The sequence below is a fragment of the Thunnus albacares genome, chromosome 4, assembly GCF_914725855.1.
Source record: "Thunnus albacares chromosome 4, fThuAlb1.1, whole genome shotgun sequence".
NCBI classification, from domain to species: Eukaryota; Metazoa; Chordata; class Actinopteri; order Scombriformes; family Scombridae; genus Thunnus; species Thunnus albacares.
Genome location: NC_058109.1, coordinates 26,830,569 through 26,856,808, shown reverse-complemented (window position 1 = coordinate 26,856,808; position 26,240 = coordinate 26,830,569). Strand labels below are relative to the sequence as shown.

General features: G+C 39.9%; 1 protein-coding gene across 5 annotated transcripts in view; it reads right to left on the bottom strand.

Annotated features, from left to right (window-relative positions):
- The window catches only part of slc2a9l2 (solute carrier family 2 member 9, like 2), a 104,626-nt gene that overhangs the window by 34,617 nt on the left and 43,769 nt on the right, over positions 1–26,240 (bottom strand). For all 5 annotated transcript variants that reach the window (XM_044349725.1, XM_044349729.1, XM_044349727.1 and 2 more), the window contains 3 exons: positions 25,234–25,344; positions 13,581–13,682; positions 12,976–13,051 (listed from right to left, as the gene is read on the bottom strand). In XM_044349725.1, coding sequence (XP_044205660.1) covers positions 12,976–13,051; positions 13,581–13,682; positions 25,234–25,344 — 289 coding nt within the window. The remainder of the gene's footprint in view (positions 1–12,975; positions 13,052–13,580; positions 13,683–25,233; positions 25,345–26,240) is intronic.

Below are 26,240 nucleotides of genomic sequence, written 5' to 3'. Positions count from 1 at the left end.
ATCATCTATTTGTCTGCTGTCCATCTGTATGTTCCACTTGTCATTTCACAATTATGGCTTTAACATAATGTTTCCTTGTCAAACTGTCATTTGGTGAAGCTCCAGGGCTTTTGGCAAAAAAAAAAAAATTAACATTTCCAGCCAGCTTTCTAGCCTACAGGTGGTGATTGTTTGATACTTAAAAGATTTTGACTGAAGTATCATTTTAAGGGTCAGTTTGGTCCTTTATACTGTATTACACTGTATTAAAAGAAAAATGCACACTCGTAGATACCTTTTCAAAATCTATAAAAATAAATTATGTACAGTCTTCAAATTGTCAGTAAGATTGCTTTCTTTAAGGCTAATTCCAATGTTATTTTATCTTTAATCAACAAATCTGTTTGAGACCGTTTTGGTGCCACATTCCTTCATTTTAATGAGAATAGAGAGTGTACTTCATTCTGAAACAACTCTGCGACTGCATTATAATGACACGTCCCCTGATGCAAAGTTACAGCTTTGATGTGTTTTTCATTGCCTTTGGATAACAGTGGAGTTTCTACTTCACAGAGGAATCGGGTTCTATCAGGTTTTGGCTACACAAATAACACCTGTTAATAAGATACATTTTTGTTTTTCACAGGATTTCTTGATAATAAAAATGTAGAATAACACAGCCTTTAGTTTTTTTAATTGCTGACTCTTTGATATGTAACGTGAGGGTTCGGTAGGTGGTAATTTGACACTCTTCATGAGAGAAAATAGCAGGATGGAGACAGGTGACTTTTTAAGCAGCACTTTACTCTAGCTCCCGGCATCAGAGACATAACAACAACACTTCCTCGTCTTTTAGGCACATGTGACTAAAACCAACCAATCATAAGCTAGACTGAGGCAGATCCAACTGTAATGAGGTAAAACCACAGAAGCAGATTCAATACTGTTTCAACCTTAGCAGGATGCTGATGCAAATATTTGAACTTGTAAATATATAAATAATACAGCATCGATATATAAATAATTAACTGTGTAAACATTGTAAATACATATTTTGTGAATTAACTTGAATGTATAAATTAACTTCACTTTTAAACTTTACATTTCCTCCCCCTTTCACAAAAGAAACGTCCCCGTTTCATATAAGGAAACAAAACAAGTAACTGCTACTGGGAAAAACAAAGCAACAGTCTCACTTCAAAACATAGTCCATAAGGTATCTGGGAGGTTTAACCTGACGCCTGCTGGAGCGCAGTGAAGAATCAGAGCGACCCTGAGTGGTAGAAGGGGGGGCAGTGAAACACTGAGTCCAAGGGGCAGGGGATGGGGGAGAATGGGGCTGAGAATGGGGCTGGGGCTGAGAATGGGGCTGGGGTTGGGGCTGGGGCTGGGAGATCCGGGGGGCCACTGAAGGGGCACTGCTGCAGCCAGGTACATTGTAGCTCTTTGGTGCTGCAGACCTTGAAGGTTTAAAGGGCAAAGCACCTGACAATGCAGTCAAGCAGGGGAGTTGAGGCTGCAATGATGAGTCACAATCAGGTGTCTTTTGTCCATGATCCGGCACAGGAGCATTGTAAGGTCTGAGACGATTGTAATGGACGATCTGAGACTTGTCAGCCTGGTCCAGGAGATAGTGAATCCTGTATGTCACTCCAGAAGAATCCACATCAGATCCGAGGCACTCCAATATTTCAAAGGGGCCTTTCCAGTGAGGAGCGAGTTTCTGTTTTGATGTAGTAGGGTCACTTAACCACACAAGGTCTCCAGAGACATAGGGAGTGTGTTTGACACTTCTGTCATACTGTTGTTTCTGTTGGTTATGGGCACAGTCTCTGTTCCATGAAGCCACACTGAAAGCTGACCGAAGTTTCCGGGTCAACTGTGCAACATAGTCAGCAGGAGAACCTGGAGTAGATGGAGATGGTGTGTTGTTAGGCAACAGCAGGTTTGCAGGCATCCTGGCCTCATGACCGTGTGTGAGGAAGAATGGAGTGAAACCTGTTGTAGAGTGAGGGCTGGTGTTGTAAGCCAAAGCGACTTGGTTGAGACAGTCATCCCATTCACCAGGCTGCTGAAGAAGCAACTTGGCTAACTGATCAATGAGTGTTCTATTGAATCTCTCAATCATGCCATCACATTGAGGATGATATGGGCTGGTGCGTGTTTTCTGGACGCCCAGCAGTTGACACAGGTGTTTCACCAAGTCAGACTCAAATTGACGTCCTTGATCTGTGTGCAGCATTTCTGGAATACCATGTTCACATATGAAGCTTTCAAACAGGCATTTTGCAACTGTTGTGGAGCGCTGGTCCGGAATGGCATAGAGGTTGACATACTTTGAGAAATAATCTTGAACAACAAGCACATACCTGTTGCCACGACTTGTGATGGGAAGCTCAAGTATGTCAGCTGCGACCTTTTGGAATGGCTCCGTAGCAACAATTGTCTTCATCGGAGCCCTGTGGTGAGGTGTAGGACTCCGTCTTGCATCACATGGCGTACATTGCTTGCACCACATCTTTATGTCACGTGACATGAACGGCCAGTAGCACAGTTGCTGAGCACGTTTCAGGACTTTATCTGCAGACAGATGACCAGTTACTGGATTTCCATGCAGCAACTGTAAAACAGTGTCTTTTAAGGCTTGAGGGACAACCACTTGGTGCAACATTGACTTAGTGGATGCGTTGAAAACTTCACGACAGAGCAAGCCATTACGAAAGGTAAGTCTGTGGTATTCTTGCCAAAGTGTTCTTTCAGCAGGCGTGCGTTTTTTCATGCACCAGTATGGTGGTTTCTGACCTTTGACTGTCCATTTAATGACCTCTGACAGTATGAAATCTTGTTGCTGTTCCTTTCTAAGATCTTCTTCAGGGAGCTGCAGCACAAATGTGGAGGAGACAGCTTGTGTAGCACACTGTAAGTCTGGACCAGAAGGCTGTGGCAAAGTCTCATTACAAGGAACAGGTTTTGGATCAGTACTGCAAGAGCTGTGGTGACATACAGAACTGATAGGACAAGATGTACTTACAGGGCTTGAGTGTCTCTCATCAGGATGTGGACTGGGAGGAGCGGTGCAGGAGGTGCTCTGCTCTGTGTATCTGGTGTCAGCAGGGCGACGTGACAGTGCATCTGCATTGAGGTGGCTGCGGCCATCCTTGTGAATTACAGTCCACTCAAAAGGATCAAGCTCAAGAGCCCAACGTGCGCGACGACCAGTTCTGTCATTGTCAATGGGTATTTTTCTGAGACCCAAGAGAGGTTTGTGGTCTGTGACAATAATAAAGGGCTGTTTGTAGAGATAGTGGCGAAAATGACGTACCGCCCAGACAATAGCCCAGAGTTCTCTATCATAGGTTGACCATTTCCTTTCTGCTTTGGTTAGAACATGGCTGGCATATGCAATTACTTTCTCTTGATGTCCCTGTCTCTGAGCAAGCACAGCACCAATAGCAGAGCCTGAAGCATCTGTGTAGAGGGAGAATGGTAACGTGAAATCAGGAAATGCAACCACTGGTGGGCTTGAAAGAGCATGTTTCAGGTAAGTGAATGCATCCTGACACTGAGAAGTCCATTGGAAGAGTGCATTCTTCTCAGTGAGTGCATGTAGTGAAACACTGTGATGTGCAAAGTTCTTGATGAACTTGCGGTAGTATGAACAAAGTCCCAAGAATGCTCTGACTTCAGTTGCTGAGTGTGGAACAGGCCAGTCCTGAACACTTTTCACATTTCGTGGGTCTGGCTGAATGCCGTTTTTGGATACAACATGGCCCAAAAAGGTCACCTGGTCTCTGACAAGACTGCATTTTGATGGATTTAACTTGAGGCCACTTGACTGGAATCTGGAGAGTATTTCTTCCAGGTGCTCGAGATGTTCACTGAAGGAGCGGCTGTAAATGAGAACATCGTCCAAATAGACAAGGCAGGTTTTCCAGGGGAGACCTCGAAGTACCATCTCCATTAAACGTTGGCATGTGGCTGGAGCATTTGTGAGTCCCATCGGCATAACTTTAAAGTGATAGAGTCCGCTGCCTGTCGTAAACGCTGTTTTTTCACGGTCTTTCTCTTCCAGCTCAACTTGCCAGTATCCATGCTGAAGATCCATTGTGGAGAACCAGGCAGAGCCTGATAGTGCATCCAGTGCGTCGTCGACCCTGGGAAGAGGGTGTGAATCTTTGATTGTCACTGCATTGAGTTTCCTATAGTCCAGGCAGAAACGCCATGTGCCGTTCTTCTTGCGCACCAAAACAACTGGCGCAGCCCAAGGACTGTAGCTTTCTTCAATGACATCTGCTTTTAACAAGTTTTGAACTTGAGTCTGTATTTCTGCTCTCTGTTCTGGTGTTACTCTGTAGGCTCGCTGTTTAATTGGTGTGGCCTCGTTAGTGCGAATGTGATGCCTAATTATGCCTGTTCGACCTCTGTCCTCTGAGTGTGTACTGAATACTGCTGAGTACTTGTGAAGCAATAATTTCAGTGACTGAACTTGAGAGGTTGACAGGTTTTGTTCATCAATCTGTACAGTTGGAGGAGCTTCATCGTGTACCGGAGATGTTGCACAACATGTCTCTCCAACTGGTACGATGTCAACAGATGAGGCAGAATGAAACTCACCAAGATGTTGTCCAGGATGCAGCTCAATGTCATCTCTGGAAGGGTTGAGGAGTCGAACCACAGTTGTGCCATTTTGAACTTCACTGAGAGAGTGTGCCACAATGATGGCACAGGATGGGTTGGGCATGAGAACGCCACAATAATCAGTTGGCATAGGTGAGGCGGGTGTAGCTGCTGACACACAAGCTGTGATAAGGGTTTCACTCATAGCTGGTATCTTAGTGGGTGCTAGCACAGACACATTACAGCAAGCGGCCACTTCATGTCCTTTGGGCAATAGGGGAATTTTCATGTCCCATAGTTGCAGTACTTTTTGTTTGAGATCAAGGAGGGCATGGTGTTTTTCTAGAAAATCCCAGCCCAATATGACTGGCTGGAAAGCACCCCTGAGAACCTCAAATTCCTGCTGCCACACCTGTTTTCCAAGTCTGATTCCAATGGTTAACTTGCCTAGGATGTCCAGGCGTTGTCCATTGACTGCACGAGCTGGCAGAGAGGAGGCTGTCAGAGGGCGTTTCTTTAAAGCTGGATGAGAGTTTCGAAAATCTTCGCTCACAATGGAGACAAATGAGCCTGAGTCAATTAAAGCACACACTTCAATGCCCTCAACAATAGCAAAGATGTTGGAAGAGACAGAGTTATCAGTTTGTGAGTCACTGCCGTCCAGCATTGACTGTGGGGAATCATCCTGGAGCTGTGATGCAGTAGCTGCTGTTTGCCCCTCAACAGCAGCTAATGGAAGTTTCCCTGTCGGTTGGAGCTGGAGTGTGCAGGTCTTTCAGGTGACTGGAATCGAACACTGCTCCTAGTGTGTGGACTTCCATCTCTGTTTCTCTGTGGAGCTGGACTAGGACTGCGTCTGTATCCGTTAGTGTCATTGTCATGACGACGATAGGATGGGCGTGACGGAGAGTGATTCCGGTCACGTTCGTCCTTGTTGCAACGCTCACTGCGTCTCTGATGCACTGGGGGTGGAGGACAACGTTCATAGTGGGACTCTGAATCATGCCTGTAATACTGCTCAGGCGAGTAATAGTCTCTGGGGTGCTGTCTGGTATGATAAGGTGAGGGAGAGGAGCTGCGTGCACTGTAACGAGTATCACAGGAGGGGGATCTGTCAGGTCTGGAGTCCAAACGCTGAGCAAGATAACTGTGTTTCTCTTGTAAATGCTGTACTTCATGTTTCAAGTTAGTCACAGTAAGAGTTAGCTGCTCAACTGCTTGCAGGAGTTTGTCATTAACAGGGTTAGGACGTACCATAGCTACTTGTTCTGAAGGCAGAGTGTATGGGGACCCTGCAGTGGTCAGTTGCAGCGCTGCACGTGCTCTCTCACAGCGGCTGGCAATAAGCAGGGCATCATCAAGGTTGTCTGCACCCATCTCATGAATCTTTGACTGTAAGGCTGGGTCCAAGCCAGCTACAAAGCGGCGGAATTTTTTGCCTTCTATTGCATTGTGGTCATAGCTGGGAAAGGCTTCAAGCACAAGACGAGTGATGTCTGCACTGTACACATCCAAACTCTCACCTGGTTTACGCGGGCGAGCATTCACATTTGTTTGGAAGAAGGGCAGGGAGTATTTTGGCCCAAAAACATCCCTGAGTTTGTCTTTGACTAAACCATAGTTCTTCTGGGTTAAAGGGGGCAAGCTGTCCCAGTACAGAAATGCAGCATCTGCCAGGCGAGTTGGGAGGATGGAGGCCATCAGTGTAGATAAATCTGCATCTGGTTGAGTCATAGCCTGCACTGAAACTTCAAAACGTCGAGCCCAACTTGTGAAAGATTCTGTCCCATCTCCTTTAAAAACTGGTGGAAGGTCAATTTTTAAGGCGCTGGAGACAGTATGTGGGGCTACATGTGCAGCGCTGGACCTCGTGACATCGTCCCCTGACCTTTGATGTTGCGCGGGAGCAGGCTGCGGCTCATGCACAGATTCACCTTCATCAGCCGACATCGTAGGAGAAAAATGTACGGCTCAAAAATCACAAAAAGCATGAAAATGTAGAAAAGAAACAGGTAAAGTCCTTAATATCTCCAAAACTTCCGTTTACAGTTCATCCGCTGCTCTCAAACAGTGGCAAAAAAAAAAAAAAATCCCGCTAGCAAAAAGTGACGATATCCGCCGTTTAGGGGAATAAAACTCACCAAATGCGTCAAACCACCAAAATAGCACCACGCTGCCACCAAATGTAACGTGAGGGTTCGGTAGGTGGTAATTTGACACTCTTCATGAGAGAAAATAGCAGGATGGAGACAGGTGACTTTTTAAGCAGCACTTTACTCTAGCTCCCGGCATCAGAGACATAACAACAACACTTCCTCGTCTTTTAGGCACATGTGACTAAAACCAACCAATCATAAGCTAGACTGAGGCAGATCCAACTGTAATGAGGTAAAACCACAGAAGCAGATTCAATACTGTTTCAACCTTAGCAGGATGCTGATGCAAATATTTGAACTTGTAAATATATAAATAATACAGCATCGATATATAAATAATTAACTGTGTAAACATTGTAAATACATATTTTGTGAATTAACTTGAATGTATAAATTAACTTCACTTTTAAACTTTACAGATACATGGATTTTATCTGACTGCAGTAATTTGTTGCAGGGGTGCCACATATAGATGCATGCTGTGTTGGATTTTATAGGGTTTACGCTCCCTATTGTTTCACCTAAACAGTATTTCAAATAGTAAGCAGAAACTTATTAATAAGAAACTGCAGCCTGTAATTCAAAATGTCTGTCAGATAGGAAAATTGCTGCTGACAAAAACAATTTATTATGACTTTTATTTATTTATTATGATTTCATTAAACTTTTCACTAGGCTGCAATTTTACGAGTTGCCTATTTTCCAAGTTGCCTTACATCTTGTTGTATTTTACTCCACTATTATGTGAATGGGTTTGCTAGTTTGCATCACCATAATAACAGCTCCATCATGTCAACTGTTTGCCCCCATTCCTCATGTCTGGCATCATCCATCATCAAGTGATGGGTGTGACAGCAATGTTAACCTCAGGTGCAGAGGCCTTTGACAGAGCTCATCTAGCCCAAAGTATTTTTTGTCTCCTCGCACAACCATTACATATATTTTAAAGATAAATTAAAAACTGCATACAGTGAAAAAGGAAAGGATGATGTGGGCAATGCTGAGGATGTAAAAATAATAACATAATAAAGCAGTAAAGTGTTACCTCTGCAAGAATCAGGCAAGCTGAAATTGCCCCAGTATGGGAGATTTTTCATTACTTCATCACAGCAATTGCAGGTGCTGTACATCATAAAGCTGAGCATTAACTCTCATTTATGTGTTGAATATCAATGGATCTCCTGGTTTCGTCTTTTCAAAAAGAACATATTTCAAAATCTATAGGGTTCTGCAATTAATTAAAATAATATATATAGTTATATTATTATATATTACAGTATTCTATAACAACTGCATTTTACACATATTTGTATGTTGCATGTCTACTGTGTATATAGTAGTCACAGGAGAAGAGGGAAATATACACTCTTGTCCCACACTAAGTAAAGGTTACACAAGTAAAAATACATGCTAAACTGTACCTGTCTAAATAACTACTACAGTAAAAGAAAAAAATCTCATGACCTATGAAGGTGTTCAGAGAACTGAGTCATTCATATGAGTAAAATATGAAGCCTATCCTTCATTGCATTTGGGTTTATATTGAGAGAGGGGAGTATGCAAAGAGAATAATAATGTATAAGCAAAATAAGTAACCAGAGCAGATGTTATTCAGACATGCAAAGATTTTAATCAGCGTGCATTCAAACGTCGCTGCTTTGATAGCAAGGAGGAGAACTGTCAAAATGTGACAATTCTCAGAGAGAAACAAAGTTGTTCACTCCCTGCATCTCACAGATTTTCAAGAGTATTTAATGCAGGGAGTTGGAAATTTCTTAGACTCTTGGATCAGAAGCAACAGCACTAGATTCATGCACTTCTTTTGAATTTTCAGAACATTAAAGACCCCTTCCGAACTTCTTTTGTAAAAATACTCTTTTTATGTGATTTTTTTTTTCCCTCAAAAAAGTTCAATTACTTTGTTAAAATACTATCTACTCCTTCTCCCTCGTTAAAATCTCCAGAATGTATGAATATGCAAATATTTTTATCCACAGATGACTGTGTAAACAGCCTTCAAGTGTCAAACTCTTTACATACATCATTCTGCACAGTGAAGCTCAAACATCCAACTGTAGAAACAAGAAGCAAAACACATTTTTTACTGGAGGGGGACTTAAATGATTCCAACCCTGCTCTATCGTACTGGAAATTTCTCAACAGACTGAGCATACCTAAAAAAATATAATTAACACTTTAAAATCCTTAAAAAGATACCAAATAGATATTTCGAACAATATGAAATATTGTTCATTTCAGAAATTTAACTGCTGGACACAAGATGTCTCCTACTTCACTATAAAAGTCCATCCTCAGCGTTAGTGCACTGGAGGCTTCAATTTTCCACATCACATTTGTTGAATACTGAACCAGGATTGACTTCCAAACTAGTTGTGATGTCACTAATCATGCTCATAGGCCCACCCCTTAAAATCATTGTCATTGAATGAATTTTCAATGACCACAGAGAAACTTTTCACTCTCAGCAGATGAATGTGAAAACAGCCTTCTAGTGTCAAACTCTGCACGTACATCATTCTGCACAGTGAAGCTCAAATATCCAACTGTAAGAACAAGAAGAAAAATACATATTTTTTTGTTTTGTTTGGGTGGAAGGGGACTTTAAACATCCCCTTTTAAGTTTTACTGTGGCTGATTCATCCACATATCCAACAAAAACTTCCTGATCTTTGCTGTAGATGTCTTACTGTGGAAGAGGGCAACAATTCACAGCAAATTACAGAATTCAGCTTCAAGATTTTAATCTAACCTATTTCACTCTAGCCTATAATCATCTCAGGAGGTGACAAATGAGCCAGTCACAGGCCCAAAGAACTCCAGTTAGCCTGCCAAATTGTGTTAGAGAAAAGAAACATTAAACATTGGTAACGCCTTTCAAAGGAGAGTCCAGAGACACAGCAAAATAATTAAAACTGATGGAAAATTGGCCATTTGTCCTTCACACATTGCTTTCTGGAAAATTGCTATTGGGGAAACTGAAAAAGACCTACTACCTAGATCTAATACCTAATTTACAGCAGTGTGAATTTCACAGGCCTAAGGGAAGGAAGTGTGATGAAAGTAAAGCTTAACTGAGTCCTAATGCATACTATAGATAATACACAGCATACAGTGGAAAACGCTGTATATAGAGCAAATCAGCCCCTGCAATGCAAATAGATAGAGGTAATTTGTTGCCACAGCCTGTACAGGGCTTCACATATATACTGTATAAAGTGCACCCATACACATGGCATTTATCCATTTGAGCATCATGTAAACATAACCATTACCCAGATTTAGCCAAATGGTAGCTGAAAAATTCTGATTGGTAGTTATGGTCTTCTTCTAAGGTCTTCTTTTTAATCAGGTGTTTTGCCCCCTCACAACCATGCAAACAAGCACACTGTGGCCTCTAGTTTGGAGGACTGCAGACCAGATTAGGTGTGCAAAGTTTGTGAAATTACATACAATGAATGCCAGGAGGATTCTATACAAATTAAGCCTCTAGTACCATATGACAGAAACACCATAACCTCATTGAATATCACAACATGCATATCAAGATCAATAGAGCCTAAACAGAAAGCAAGAAAAATGAAAAAAAAATAATATTCAAATATTTGAATATTTGAATATTATGTCATCAACTAGGAGACTGTAATATATTATCTTATACTGGCGTTTTATGCAGCCCCTCAGTTCAGGCAGTCTTAGCTCGTGTCTCTTTAAGGCCCCTCTCCCACTGAGCCCACTGATTGGCCAGCTTTCAGGAAGCCTGCTGAGGGGCAGCCATATCAGAGTCGTGTTAAGTTACTGCTGATGAAAACCCAACATTTTCTGCTTTACTGCTTCATTATAAAAGCTTTTAAATGATTAAATACTGAGAGACTTTTATTGTGAAGAATTTACTGGAAATTAAATGTGTTACTTACTACGTACATTTACCTCATTATTTGACACTTTGGCCACATTTACCATGAACATCTGACATTGTAACATTATAAATATATATATATATATAAAATCCCCCTCTCTCAGTTATGGTCCTAGTAGGGATAGTACATAGTGCTGCATTCACATCCTCTAGCAGACTTTCAGAGGATACTTTGTCACTTTGCCTTGGTAATCGGCTACGGGGGTGCCAGGTGTCCAGCTTAGTCATGATTTTCAATCTCAGGTCAGTCGCCCCTGTGGTAAGGGAATCTATGTTGTAAGGGCTTGTTGAGGCTTGATACCCAATCTCGGAGTGTGGGGATGATGATATCTCCCCCCTGACCTGTCGCCCTAGCTCCCCCTTGCAGTAGCATGTTCGTTGTACCTCATCAATCTCCAGTTGTGATAGCAGTTGCTGTTTGTGGATGTTGGAACACTGAGCTAGTAGTTGTTTCTTTGTCAGCTTAGATGTTGGGTTTCAAAGCATCCATATATCCCACAACCTCTGCATGTAGCCCCTCTCATCAGGGTTATTTGTATAGTAGCATTCCATCAGATCCCTATTCTCTGCTCTACTCCATCTATGTCTTGTTCCAGTAGCCCATTTCTCATCAGAGTGTCCTGGTTCCCCAACACCTGATGTGGACCTTGTTGACCTGGGTGACGTCCAAGCTGATATGACTCGAGTTTGCGGTTTCACTCATGCTGAGGTAGGCTAGCAGCATATATATATATATATATATATATATATATATATATATATATATATATATGACAGAAAATAAGGAAAAGCATAATAGGTCCCCTTTAACAAAATTGTAGGTCATATACATATAGTATTGTAGCTGCTTTCTGTCAACTGAGTGCTATATTTAATAATTTTGAGTGTAACAAAACCTCACTAATTGATATATTGATATGTTGCCTTCTCTGAATACAGTTATAAATATGCAATTGGAAAGTGAGATTTCCTTCTCTAAACATTGTAACAGGTCATTGGTTGTTTACAGAGATCTCTATCATGGCATCATCTGTGTATTTGCAGGTGAATACTAAGTATATGACAGACTTACTATACCCTCTAACTTATCATATTAAATACAAAAATCACACTTTTTTTGCTTTGATAGAGCCACACAATCTTTATGTTTTCTTTGAAATATCTGGGCCACTGTTTCCACAGCGAAAAGACTTCAGAGAAATTGTGGCTCCTCATTAATCCACTCACAAGCTCAAAGCACTACTGGGGTCATCCCTCATGTGAGTTTTCTTGTCTTCCCCTCCCAGTCATTCACCATTGCTAAGCAGTGAAGGGGCTTCATTTGTTTCCATGGGCCATAAATCATAATGTGTAATGGAAATAAATGGGAAACGATCACTCTCCCCACAACGATTACCTAAGAAGTGCACCTCAGCAAGGCACTTAACAATAAAAAGGTAAAGCAGAGTTGTTGAACAGTAACAGGGGACAGTTGTGTGTGTGTGTGTGTGTGTGTGTGTGTGTGTGTGTGTGTGTGTGTGTGTGTGTGTGTGTTTCACATCTTTTATCTACTTAGCTCTCTTATCTCTTATCTCTCCTCCCTTTGTTCACTTTATTAAAGAACATGATCTCTATCAGGATAACTGGCAAAGAAAGGTTAGGAGAGTCAAATGTGTATCTTTCAGTATTCTGTATGTATGTGATAATTGTGAAGAGTTTTCCACACTGTCTACCAGTCCAATGTTCTCATCTCATCCTGATATACTGAGGCACTTTGTTGGATCAACGCTCCCTGGAGACATTATTATTCAGAAGGGATGTGTATGTGTGATGACAGCGACAGCCTCACCTTGAAACTCAAAGTCCAAGGCCCACTGTGCACTCACACTGTCCCCTGTCCATTTGCTGTGCTGTGGCATGTCATATATATGTGGGTACTACTTAGTATGCTAATATATGACAGCGTCTTCCACAGTCGTGACTAGTGACTGACACACTGTTTCACTGATTATTCCAACTGTTTACGTAGCCTAAAAGCTCCACAAATAGAACTTTGCTAATTTAAAAAATAAGGGCCTTACCAGACTTGTCACTTGGCTCACTCGCATTTATCATTCAACAACTACTTGAATGCAGCCAAACATGAATTAGGCTGTTCTAATAGAATCTGTATTTACTCAATCTCTTTTAAGCGTCATTTCAAGAGAAGTGGAGTGCTGATGAGTAAAGAGAGAAAGGTTTGTAGAACAGAAAAGGAAAAATCAAAAAAAGAAAAACTCAGCCCATAATGTAGGTCATTGGTTTTACCTGGCCCAGAGCAAAAGGACGCAATCACAGCCAGTATACAGATGTAACTGAGGTAGGGCATCCATGACACACTGTCCTGGGATGAGAGAGAGAGGGAGATGATATTTCAATGACCAGAATCATTATGTTGTCTGAAAATCTCTAAATTACAACTCTCTGCTCTGAGCTAGACTGTCACAGCAAATATATTTGGAGATAAATTATGAGCACTGACATCCCAAGTTTTATGTTTTTTTCTGTTTAAATAATAAAGTCAGGAAAATGCATTTATATGACATTACATTTCCTTTTTTCACCTTGTGCACATCCTGCTGATCGGTGTTTATTAAGCAAAATATTGATAATTTTGAATGATAGACAAGATGAGGTTCAATATTTTCAATGTCATATGTGAGTGAGTGCACTAAATATTTTTATGCTTTGGATTTACGCAAATTCTTGTTTTGCAGAGATGATGTATGATAACCTGGTTTCCTCAGAACAGGAATCCTGATGGTCATTTGTTCACAGTGTAATTGGACCACAGTAACAAGCACTTCTGTGTGTTGTGACAGCACTTCACTTACAGTGTGTCTAGAATGAGGTCAGTGGGAAGAGTGGCTTACCTGGAAATTGAGGAACACTGTGAGCATGCTGAAGAACACGGCCATGGCAGAGAAACCAAATATGAGGAGGGGTTTCCTCCCGATTCGTTCTATCACTAAACCCTGAGGACAAAAAACAGCATAATATTAATAGTTTTTCCAGGGGTTTCTGACTATGAAATTAGACCATTGAAACATAATTACAGATCTATTTTCATGTCTACTTAAAATTTTGTTCCTCTCCTTGTTAACATTAAGTTATATTGATTGGACATGACACGCAGTCCAGCACGCAAAAATAAAATCTAATATCAAAGTAAAGATTTGCTATAGGAAGCAGGGAGCATAACTCATTTAATTGTTTTAACCCCCCTTCACGCCATCAGTAAATTCTAGTGAAATAAAGTTGGCAGTGGAGAATGCAGTATACATAATGCATCGTATGGCACACATAGAATGACATATATATAAAGATTTGCTCATATACAATGCTGCATGTGGCTCATCAATAATTCCACAGGCACTTATTGCTCACCCTCCACCCAGTTGTCTTTCTATTTGGGTCATGGATTGCAGTGTGAGACATAAGATGGAGACCGAACTCATCTAGAGCCACCTTCAAGCCCAATAAAAGCTCTAGCCAGAGCTGCAGGCCCTCTTCTATCATGGCCTCACAGGCATTAAAGTATTCATGGTGCTACTCTAACCTCGCCTAACCAGTGGGATTTCATGAGGTTGTGGAAAAGGTCACTGGTATTTGTACAGTATGTATCTCTGCAGCAAGGGGCTTCTGAGTGGAGACATGATTGAAAAGACAACACAAGGTGTTTTTCTATGTGTGTGTGGAGATGGAGATGTGTGCATAGCGGAGATGCTGGGCTACCTCACTACAAGAAAATACAATTAAAATAGACTTTTCCACTGTTCCATAGTTTTTCCACTATTATTTGCTTAATTTGAACTGTTTCCCGCTGGCAGCAGGTTATGCCCCAGAATGTATCCACTTTAGAGTTTGAATGCCTCCAAAAGCACTGCAATTCACTGTGTGTGTGAAGTTGTGTGTCTGTGTTGTGTGTCTGTCTCCACATATCCCCACTGATCCCTGAAGGCACAGGACATTTCTCTCCCAGGCACTACCCACGCTGCACCCACCCGCACCCACCCACACACACACACACACACACACACACACACACACACACACACACACACACACACAGACACACACACATACACACACACCAACCACCAGCAAAGCTGCAGCTCATTAAGATGTCTGAAGGTGTAAGAGGCTGAATATGTATGAGGCTTTATGTGTTTATGAGCCTGTATAATGAGGAGTGGGGACATAAGTGAAGTGTCTGCTGACTATGGGAATGTGCATGTTATTATCAGTCAAGGACGAAACCTGACAGACAGAAAACACACTAGGTCCAAACCTGGTATATGGCTGGACACTAGAGGGATTTTAATTTGTACGTTGCCTGGTTACCATCAGACATCGCAGCATTTTTAACATGTTTGTTTTCATGCAAGTTTAAATTTATTTATTTGTATAGTAGTTTTCATACAGTAGTTGTAACTAAAGGTGCTGTACACATAAGAAAAACATTAAAAATACTTAAAATACACTGCACCAGATTTTGGGTATAGACTATATGATGCAGTTGTAAGAAGGGTTGATTTAAGATTTAGGCTATTTTTTTTACATTTCAATATTATTTCACTTACTCACAACCTGAAAAATAGTTTTAATGCAGTAAATATCAAGCTAATCATTAATGCTAAGTGTAAGTGTGTTTCATGTGTGTAAAGTTTGCATTCATAAATGTATTTGTTATATGGCTTTTATTTTATTAATATGAATATGCTTTATTTTCAAAAACCACTAGACGCATGTAATGTGTGGAAATTGACAGGAAATTACACTGGTGACAACGGAGCACAGATCCTCTCTTCTCACGTAAATGTCACTTTATGACATTTATCACTATTCTCACCTGAAAAAGTATTAAAACCTAATAAGGTTTTATATTATCAGTCCTACAGCGAAAATTACAACAGCTTAGTCTCTGCCATTGCTGCTTGCTGTCGGATGGTGCAAAATGCATTCTGGGATACTTAGGTTCGTACCACTTACTGACAACAAATCACACCTATCACTTTAATGACTTGCAATTGCAGAATGCAAAAATGTGTTTCCAGGTCTTATTCATTTCATTGACATAGATAACATAATGAACTGCTGATGATACTGATTAAATTACAATTTTCGGACAATGTGAATAATCTACACAATCCAACAGCCTGCTTCTTGGCAGACTCAATAGAGGTCAGAATGGCAACTTCAGCCCTCACGGTTGGCGGGACTAAATTCTCTGGTCATTATTCATCACATCAAGAAGCAGATGAGCCATTAAAGACAACTGGCCACAGCTTGAGGCACCACTGGCCCTTCACATGTGCCGTAATTTCTGCACCGTCCCGGGTAAAACCCTCGGGAGAGGCAGTGAATGAGGAAATCTGTCGCATAAACACATACTGACAATGGCGCTTTGATTGTTTTCACACTGGTGAAAATCAACCCACAAATTACCATGTAGGACAAAGAGATTAAAGGACAATAATGACATTGTGCCAGCCATATATTGTATGTAGGTGTCCTCTCTGTTTTACAATATTGCTGTCGGTCTGCAGTTGGTCGCATAGTTGAAGACATCATAGCTTGTTTTTCTTCCCTTCAGGAGATATCATTTGCAGATAATCATATTTGTACAACATGGAAAAACAACTTCCACCAGCTTGAAAATCCATTGGAATCAACATGAAATATCTTCCTATTCTTTCAATGGGCATGAGTCATATCTGTACGTTACCCTGTTCCCCTGAAAATGAAAGATAATGGAAAACAAATTCACAAAAACAAATAAATGCATAGGCAGACTTAAATTGACTATAACTCCAAATAACACGAGTGTTCTCTTTTTAAATGCTTCTTTCCTACCAGAAGGTCTGTTTTTTTATTTGTTGATAATTTGTTTGTGTTTAGACTTCAGTTTGCCAAAGGGCTACAGAGTGTGACGACACAGCCGAATATGTGTGATTTAATGTGGGCTGGCACACACTCCACGATTCTTGTTTGTTAGCCAGCCATATAGTGACAACTGTGCTGCAGTGAAAGGGCGATGGCCCAGTAGGGCACTAGAAAAGGGAGCAGGAGGTCACTGGATAGCATTTTGCATTAAGTAATCATATATTGTCCATATTTTTTCATAACATGTTTCACAAAGAAGTTCTAATGAGTGTGTTAGGATCAGAAAATACCAAATAACAAAAGAGAATATAAAATAGAATAAATGAGTTGAACAGAGCTTTAAAAAGGCAGAGTAAATAAGTCTTTGTTTGATGCTTAATGATGCGTTCATATTTAATGAAATGCTAAATTCAAAGGCAGCATGAATGCATACAAAGCAAATGAAAAGATATGAACAGATGCAAATGGACATAAGCAGATAAATATTTGCTCCGGGCAGTGTGGATTGTGGTGAGGATGCTCAACTTGAAAACATCTTGACACTAAGGGAAAATTCATGGAGGAAAATAAGAGATGGGGTTACTGGTAAGATTTAAAATCAGTCTGTCTAAGCTGTCACACTCAAACACAGACACTCTCCCAACACTCACATAGTCAGCACATGTTAGGAAACATTTGTACTTCAGGCTACAACAACAGAGTGGTGAAATTGGAAGAAAGAAGAAATTTGATTTGTGTTCAGTCTGTGTGAACCTAAAGAGCTCAGTCAATCTTAAACAAGGAGGCATATTATTCCACAGCCTCAGTTCTACTATAGCAAAATCCTTGTCTTGTACTGAGGGATTCCAAGTGACCACCAGATATAGAGAAAAGAAGTTCTGCTATATAGTATATGCTAATGAAAAGATTTTATGACTTTTTAACAATGTTTATATATATATATATATGTCTCCATAAAACCTATTTATTCATGTGACATGTTCAGTAATTCATTCTCTTATCTTGTCGTTGACATGCATCATTGTCCATTTCTCCCGTGCCTCTTGACGTTCCTCTTTGGCTCTTATCTTGAGCTAACATTTCCAGATCATATATTTCACTCACAATTTTCAGCCATTCATCTAGTGTTGGTGGTTCCACTTTGTACCATCTCTTTGTAATAGCCTTTTTACAAGCTGCCAACAAAACATTCAGCAAATACCTCTTTTCTCTTAACACAATGTCTCCTGTCATATTACCAAAATACTGTACTATACATAACCTAGGTATATCATAGCACAGAATTTTGAATATAGCCATATGAACATCCTCCCAAAACTGTACAATTTCAGGACAAAGCCAAAATACATGGGAATGATCTACATGTATTACCTCAAATTGTCCCCAACATGGTTGTGCTATAGACAAGTATTTGCACTTGGGTGTAATAAAGAATCTAATTACATTTTTAAACAATGGCTTCTTGGGCTCCAGCCCTGAATGTTTTCTCAAAAGCCCCGAATCTTTTAGGTTTCTAAAATAACTTCGCCTTCAACTGTCATTTCCCCTCAGTCTCTCTGACTGGGCCGGCAAATCAATGGAACAAAAGTTCTATTACTGGGGAAATTTCACAATCTAGGTCGGCCCTAACATTGTCATGGAGGGTTGTTGTCTTGTGTGTGTCGTGTTTCATTCAGTCATGTCACCTCAGTGAGCAAGTTTGCTAGCTAGCTAACTAGCTTATGGACTAGGAACATAAAGTTTTTCATGAGGAGTCAACCTCAGCCACCATCCAGAAAGTAAAGAAGTTAGAGAGGAGTGTAAAGAAGAAAAAGAGGGAAAGAGTGGAGAGTGAAGAAAGGAGAAAAGGAGTGGACAGAATGAAGATTAGTTATGTTAGTAATGTTGCTTACACCAAACTTCTACCCTACATATATTATGTAACTTAAAATAATACGCAGTAGTTGTATCAGACAATTTTTGTCTCTTTCTAGGTGGCAGGAGTGAAAATTAGTCATCGTCAACATTTGTTGTGTTATGTTTCAGAATGATGAAGACAGTTATAGAACAATTAGACACAAAATAGGATGTAGGCTCTACATGTTGATCTCTCAAATGGCTTGAAAAATGGTGAATATAGCATGTTAAATAGGTTTGGGCTAAGCCCCAAATGTTTACAATGTCTGGCTCTGCCCCTGCTGTCCATCAACTTTTTAAGACTGTTTTTTATGACACTTTTACAGTGCAGAATGTAGAGGCTGATAGGAAATTTGAAGCGAGTAGGAGGAAAATGCTGACATGCAGAGAGCATCTCTAGTTTTGGTCTGAATGGGGTTACATTATATGTGCTTTAGACCGCTGGGATACTAGCACACAGTGAAATCCCTTTTCTTAAAGGCATTTTTCCTGCAGCTTCCACAATGATACACTTTATCAGTGACCTTCCTCCAGCCACATGTGTCCACATTGCTGAAAAATTCAGTAATTCAATAGAAAAGCTGGACTGACTCATCCATCCATCCCACATATTTCCTACCTCTGCTTATTTTTTTTCATTGTCGTTAAGGCTTATCCCAGCATGCATTGTTAGCGCGACAGGAACAGGTTGTCACACACATACAGTGGTCAGCATTAAAAGTTTCAGTTTGCACTTTCATGTCTTTGCACTGTGGGAGAAAACCAGAGCAGCTGAATGAAGTCCTTGCTAACACACAACATTCAAAGACTCCAGCCAGATCAGGTCTGGACCCCAGAGCCACTGTGACAGTCATAAGGACAAACTGGTGGCAGGACGAGAATGTCAAGACAAATATCACCTCACTTTCAGCAAACGTAAGAATAAGTGGTCACCTTCACCTTTCTCTTTCCAGCACTACATCTAAAAAAACAGACAAGTTATATGGAAATTTAAAACACATTAGTACAATGGCCATGTTGCAAGTGAACATCCCTAAATCCACAGAGTATGGTGACTAATGGACCCTGCAGCAAAGTAGGTGGGTGGAAACGAAAGAATACATTATCAGTAGGTGTTGCTATTGAGACCAATCACATTTTCATCCCCTAAAAATCCTGTGTACTACTGTTCTGATAATGACACCATACAAGTGTCACTCAACAAGAAATGAATGTCTCCGAGGTGCAATACTGCCACAAGCAAGTATAAGATTCCTTTAATAAGCTACTGAAGACAGAAGGTGTTAAATTAGCTTGGGAGGAGATAACACATTTGGATGTTCTGGTCCAAGGACAACCATTGCCTTTACATACAGTTCAATGATGTTACACTTCCAGGTAGGGCATTATTGAATTAAAGCATAAAATTTGAACCAATTATTGCATGAACTAGTTATCTATGGTTTCTTTGCATTACAGCATTATGTCAGTAAGATATACTGTTCCATGTTGTCTTCTGTGATCATGGTGCATTAATGACAGACCTGGATGACAGCATATGTGTTGAATAAAACATGGTGTGGATAAGTTTGTTTTTTCCTGCATGATTTTAGGAAAAAAATCTGCAAAACACATAAAAGAGATATATGTCATATGTTTTTGAATGGGATTTGTTTATGCATGCATGACTTGTTAAAGCCACAAAAATGTCTTTGTGCTGTGCACTTCTGTCTACTTTTGATATGCAAATAAAGTGCAATTCCTCATAATATCATGCTTTACATAAGAATTAAGTTCAAAGTCGATGAAGCACAAAGTATGCTCATATTGCTACCACAAATCAAAGGGATCTCATAACTAGCATGGAAGGGTGTCTAATATAACACAATGCACAAGAATAGCAAGCCAGTGGGAAATACTGTCAGCTACATTCACTATAAATCATAAATGCAGCACAGTTACAGTGGGTAACATGCTCACTTCCACTACACATGGACATATGTTATATTATGTCATAATACATAATATAGAATCACTCTCTTTCAATGTAAAATAATGAGCATTGGACAGTACAAGTAAAAACAATTCCTGGCTTCCAAATAATATCATATCATCATGTCACATAACATTCTCATTTTCCACACATCAAACCATAAGGGACAGCCTTTTTCTTCTGTCTTGTCTGTGATCACAGAGCAAATCTTAATTTCCCTATAGAGGAATACTATGAAAGATGGTGTCGTCATGGTGCACCCGAGGCCTGGGTATTCCCAAAACTCATTAACACCAAATTGCGGAATGCCAAAAGACATGTAATCTTTCTTCACATATTTTCAGTGTTTACAGAAAAGGGCCAGATTTTGCAGGTGACCTGCCCTAGCCATACATTGAGATTTCTTTTGTGGCTGTTTCTTTCCACTCTTGAAGTGGAATATGAAATTCCCATTTATGGAAAGTCAGAAAAGATGATTTCAATGTTAGCAGCTCTGTGTTATTAATTATTATCTCTTTATTTAACAAGGACCATGCACAAAAAACATTAATCTCAAAATGAGAAGAGATGATTTAAGCCAGATTTAACTGTTAGCTAATTTCCATCTACAGTCCCTGGGCAGGTACACACAAAACAATCACCAGACACTAAAAACATTCATTTACATGCAACACCATTACATAGTCTCTATCACACTAACAATTATACAGACAAATCTACAAGCACACACCAGCATATAAAATCGTTTCGTATGTTAATGACCACGTACTCTGACTGGCTGAAGGTGTGGCCCCCACCTTCACCCCAATCAATCAGAATGAGAATAATCAGAATACAACCTAATGAATAATGCAATTTCCCTTACCGCACATCTTTACCTGGAGTAATGGCTGCAGACATAAAACAGTATATAGTGGTCTATGAACCAGAGTCTGATCCTGAATGGGAAAGGGAAGAACCTGGGTTTGCACAGTTGAGATTTCAAAAGGATGTTTCAAAACGGTAAGATCTTGTCTAGATTTCCTAACAAAGTAGGAGGTCACTAGCTTAGCTTTAGCACACTTCCAGTGTCCTGCTTTGCTCATCATCCAGCTGAAATTCAACAACAGAAGTTACATACATACTCAGTGTAGCACTGTGAGGCAGTGCCCTCGCGCTCAAGCTTCCTGCATATTTGATTTGTCTGTTTGGTGTGACGTATTAATGAGTTCAGCGTCAACACTGCTAGTTCTTGAGCAGCGAATTTCAAAATTTCAAATAACTTAAAAAAACAGAAGAGATTGAATGTGCCTTGGCTCATTATTTACAGTGATAAAAGAAGGGTGGTGTTCTGTAAAAGCTGTTGGGGTTGGTGCTGTGAGGCGAGAGGAAAAACTGGTATCTATAGGGTACATGCTGGTGTTTGAAGTCAGTCACCTGGCAGCTAAGTCACTCAGTGGAGTCTTCTCACTGCTGCAAATCAAAGATCTTTCATGTGCTCATGCTGAGAGGAATCACAGAAATAGATAACAACCCAAACAGGGCATTAACACACTAATTCAATGAAGAGGGATGGCAGAGTGCATTTCCCACTGCGCTTTGTGCAATGTTTTTGTTTGAAAAAGTAGAGTTAGATGCACAGAAATTCTGCCAGAAGCTGTGTTCGTATTATACTGGTAAATTATTTGGCCCTTTTGACCAAAATTATCCCTAAATCTAACAAAACCTAGAGTTTGGTTTCTGGAAACTAAACTCACAAAAAAAAAAAAAAATTGAAATTTGCTTTATTGTTTTCATTTCCACTGCATCTAAAGGACACAGAGGATCAGGACAATTAAATCAATAACAAATAGAAAAGTGACATGTTCATTGAAGACCTATTTTTGTCTAGAAAAAAAACACAGAGGCATGGTGTTGTTCTGGTGATAGAAAATGTAAGAAAAGTAAGACTCAACAATAAAAGTTTTTTCTTCTTTAGTAGCACATATACGTAACAGTGACAAAATAAAGTTAAGTTTCAGTTTCTCTTGCTCACTTGTCCTTTTTTGCTCACTTGTCAATTTTGAATAGACAGGAAGTCAGCTACATAAAAGTCAATTAAATGTCAATGACATTAAAGGACATTCCCTAATTTTGCAGTCTGAATGAATGCTGGACATCAGTTGCAGTAGCCGAGAAAAGCAGTCGGTAAATGAGGTTAAATACAGAGCAGACGTGGGAAGAGTTTGCAGGGACATTTTGGGGAGAAGCCTTCAAACTGACCGATATTCCTAAAGTCAAAAACTAGGAACGTTTTAGAATGAATTTCTTCACTCCAGAAGGGTTTTTTTTAAATGAATATCATGGGCCTGGCATTACTATTTGGCTGAATAACATAGTTATTAACATCGACAATATTAAAAACTACAAACCAAGCCAAAAATCTTGGTGTAGTCATGGACTCAGACCTGAATTTCAACAGCCACATTAAGACAATTACAAAGTCAGCCTACTATCACCTGAAGAATATATCAAGAATTAAAGGACTTATGTCACAGCAGGATTTGGAAAAACTTGTCCATGCATTTATCTTCAGTAGAGTTGACTACTGTAACGCTGTCTTCACAGGTCTCCCTAAAAAATCGATCAGACAGCTGCAGCTGATTCACTAAGACCAAGAAAGTGGATCATATAACTCCAGTTCTCAGATCTTTACATTGGCTTCCTGTCTGTCAAAGAATTGATTTTAAAATACTGCTGTTGGTTTATAAAGCACTGAATGGTTTAGGACCAAAATACATTTCTGATCTGCTGCTACATTATGAACCATCCAGACCTCTCAGGTCATCTGGGACAGGTCTGCTTTTTGGCCCCAGACTAAAAACTAAACATAGAGAAGCAGCATTCAGTTTTTATGCTCCACATATCTGGAACAAACTCCCAGAAACTGCAGGTCCACCGCAACTCTCAGTTCTTTTAAATCACAGCTGAAGACTTTTCTGTTTGCCGCTGCCTTTTATTAAACCAAATTTGAGGGTTAATATTTTACACTGCACTGTAACTTTTATTCTCTTGTTTTATCTGTCTTATTCCCTTTTGGCTTCTTTTTATTTCCAAATTTAACATTTTTTAATTGTTTTTATATGTCTTTTTACTTGTGTTGCTTTTATATTCTGTTTTGATGCCTTTTATGCTTTGTGTAAAGCACTTTGAATTGCCTTGTTGTTGAAATGTGCTATACAAATAAACTTGCCTTGCCTTACAGTGTACTCTGGATCAATAGCAGACTGCCATCAGTAGGCCAGCATATCTAAAGCAACAGTTAACAGCATTTAATTTGAGTATGGCAAACTATCAAATCCTTTTCTCTGAAAGAACTTGTGTCAAAGCTGCAATTCATGATAGTCTTACACCACTCTAACTCTCAGGAGTACAAATCATACGCTGCCATTTGCTCCCTGCTGACAGAAGATGTGATGGAGATAAACAAAGTGAATAAGATAAAAACACCTATATATTGACGCCCCGAGCATTCACACTGATTCATTGTGCGCAAATTGAGTGTAATCCCAGATTTTCTAACACACTGATGATTCAACAGAGGACGAATGTGTAAGATAAGATATCTTCAAGCTGCTACAAGAGTCATCTCTTGGGTCCACAATGCTGCTTTGTGTCAGAATGTACTATATATGTAGTGATTTCATTTTATTGTGGGTTTTATCATTTAGCTTTATCATTCAAAGCACATTTTACATTTATATTGGTGTGTTGGATACAGTGATCATTGCAAGTAAATCATCACATACACATGCCAACTGTTTGGTGCAAAGTGCTCCCTGCTCAACCATTTAGCGACAGATCTGCTGCCAAAGCGGGAATACTCCTGCTGACAGCCGTGCCTTTCCATGTCAACTGAGCTGAAGATCTCTGACCAGCTCACAATTCCTCCACACCAACCGACTGTGGTCAAGAACATAGCTGGCTACTAAAATGTTGGTACGGCAAGTATTATATTATAAGAGGATAATTTGAGGTATAGTTCGATTAGAAAAAACCCCTGAAGAGCAACTAAATTACAGCTGAGTCTATCTATGTACAATATTTACAGTGGAAGATAAAGGCAAACGTCCATCCACCCCAAACCACCAGGCTCTTGCTTTTCAGTGTTAACTACTGCCTATTTATAGTCCTGTCTCCTCTGCATAATGTTTAATGATGGAAAAAAAATGTTTTATGCACAGGGCAAATGTTTGCTGGTCCATTTGGGAATATTTTGGGAGACCAAAAACATCAGCACTACAAAAAATACTGCAAATAGACAGTCAAATAAATCTTTAATGCAGTACTCAGCTGCTAGTGGTGTAGAGTTACTTTCCTGTACTGTGAAATTGCTGATTTTTTCACTAAGTCATTTCTGGAGAACTTAACATAAAAATTATAAAAAGAGACATTTCCTAAACACTGCTTAGTGCCATCTAAATTCAGTATAAAGACAAACTTGCCTCAGATGTACATGCATATTGTTGACCTTGAGCTTTTTTTTAAACACAATACAAAAATAATCCATGTTTTTTAAGTCAGCAGTGAAATCAAACTTCAGCTTCAGTATAAGAAAATAGCTGAATTAGCATGACAATAAGAGGATTAAATGTAATTTCTGCTTTTTATTCAGCATTTTTAAACCTTTCTGTGAATCTTCTGACTGCGAGCAGCCCATGACTGTCAAGACCACAAGTAAAGTAACACATACCAAGAGCAGACTTATACCCAGAACCAGAGATTTATGGTTGATTTAAAGTAGAAATACTCACTGAGACAATGGCAGCCAAAGTCTCTATGGCCCCTGTGCTCAAGGTTACGTAGGGCAGAATGTTCTCAGCAAAGCCTGCTTCCCGTAGGATCCCATTGGTGTAGTACCATATCTATAAAAAAAGAATAATAATAAATCAAATTGCACTGTTCTTTCATGCATCAGACATACATCTGAATGTGTGTTCTTATCCAGTTTAAACAAAGTAAATTTCAGGCTGAATCCTTGTTGGCTGATTTACTACCTACATAACTGTGTCTGCGACTACAGAAGGTGTTTGAAAATTGTTTATCAGGCATCTACACAGGATGCGTAACTGCTCATATTCCTCTCAGAAGTCACTTTCTAGGCTTCAAGTCTATTTTCCTCAGTTTTACACATGTAACCACAGTGAGTATTGGGCTCTGAGTGCTACCAAAACACAGGTGACCTACATAGCCGCACTGTGCCTGAACGCACCACATGTAGACAATGAATTAACTGAAGCTGCTGCTGATGTGATGGTTTAGACGCAGCCTGAGTGGACATGGTGTAAGTTCCAATTAAACGCTGATGACGGGTAATGCCAGGTCCCAACTCAAGGAAATGACATGATGTTGAAAGGTGGATTACTCAGGCAGACCCATAATGCATACATAACCAGTAAAACACTGGTATTAATGTTTTGTGTTTTTGTTTGTGGATGAAGACCTCATAAATCATGAATTTTAAATAATAAAAATCCAAAAGAGATCCAACAGATCACAGTAACGTGAAGGAGAGGACAAGAGTTTGAAAAATTCCACAGTTAAAGGCAACATTTTGAATATTAGTCTTTTTTCTCTGCATTCTCTCCTGTAACCTTCTTTTTGACAGGTAACAATCTAAATACAAAACATGTACGCAATTGTCAAGAAATCATGATTTTTGACAAGCTGAAGCACTGACACTGCTTCCAGGAATAATTCTAAATTGTCAACTTAACATCAGCGGTCTGAGCTTCTCAGATTGTAATATTTACTGAGATCA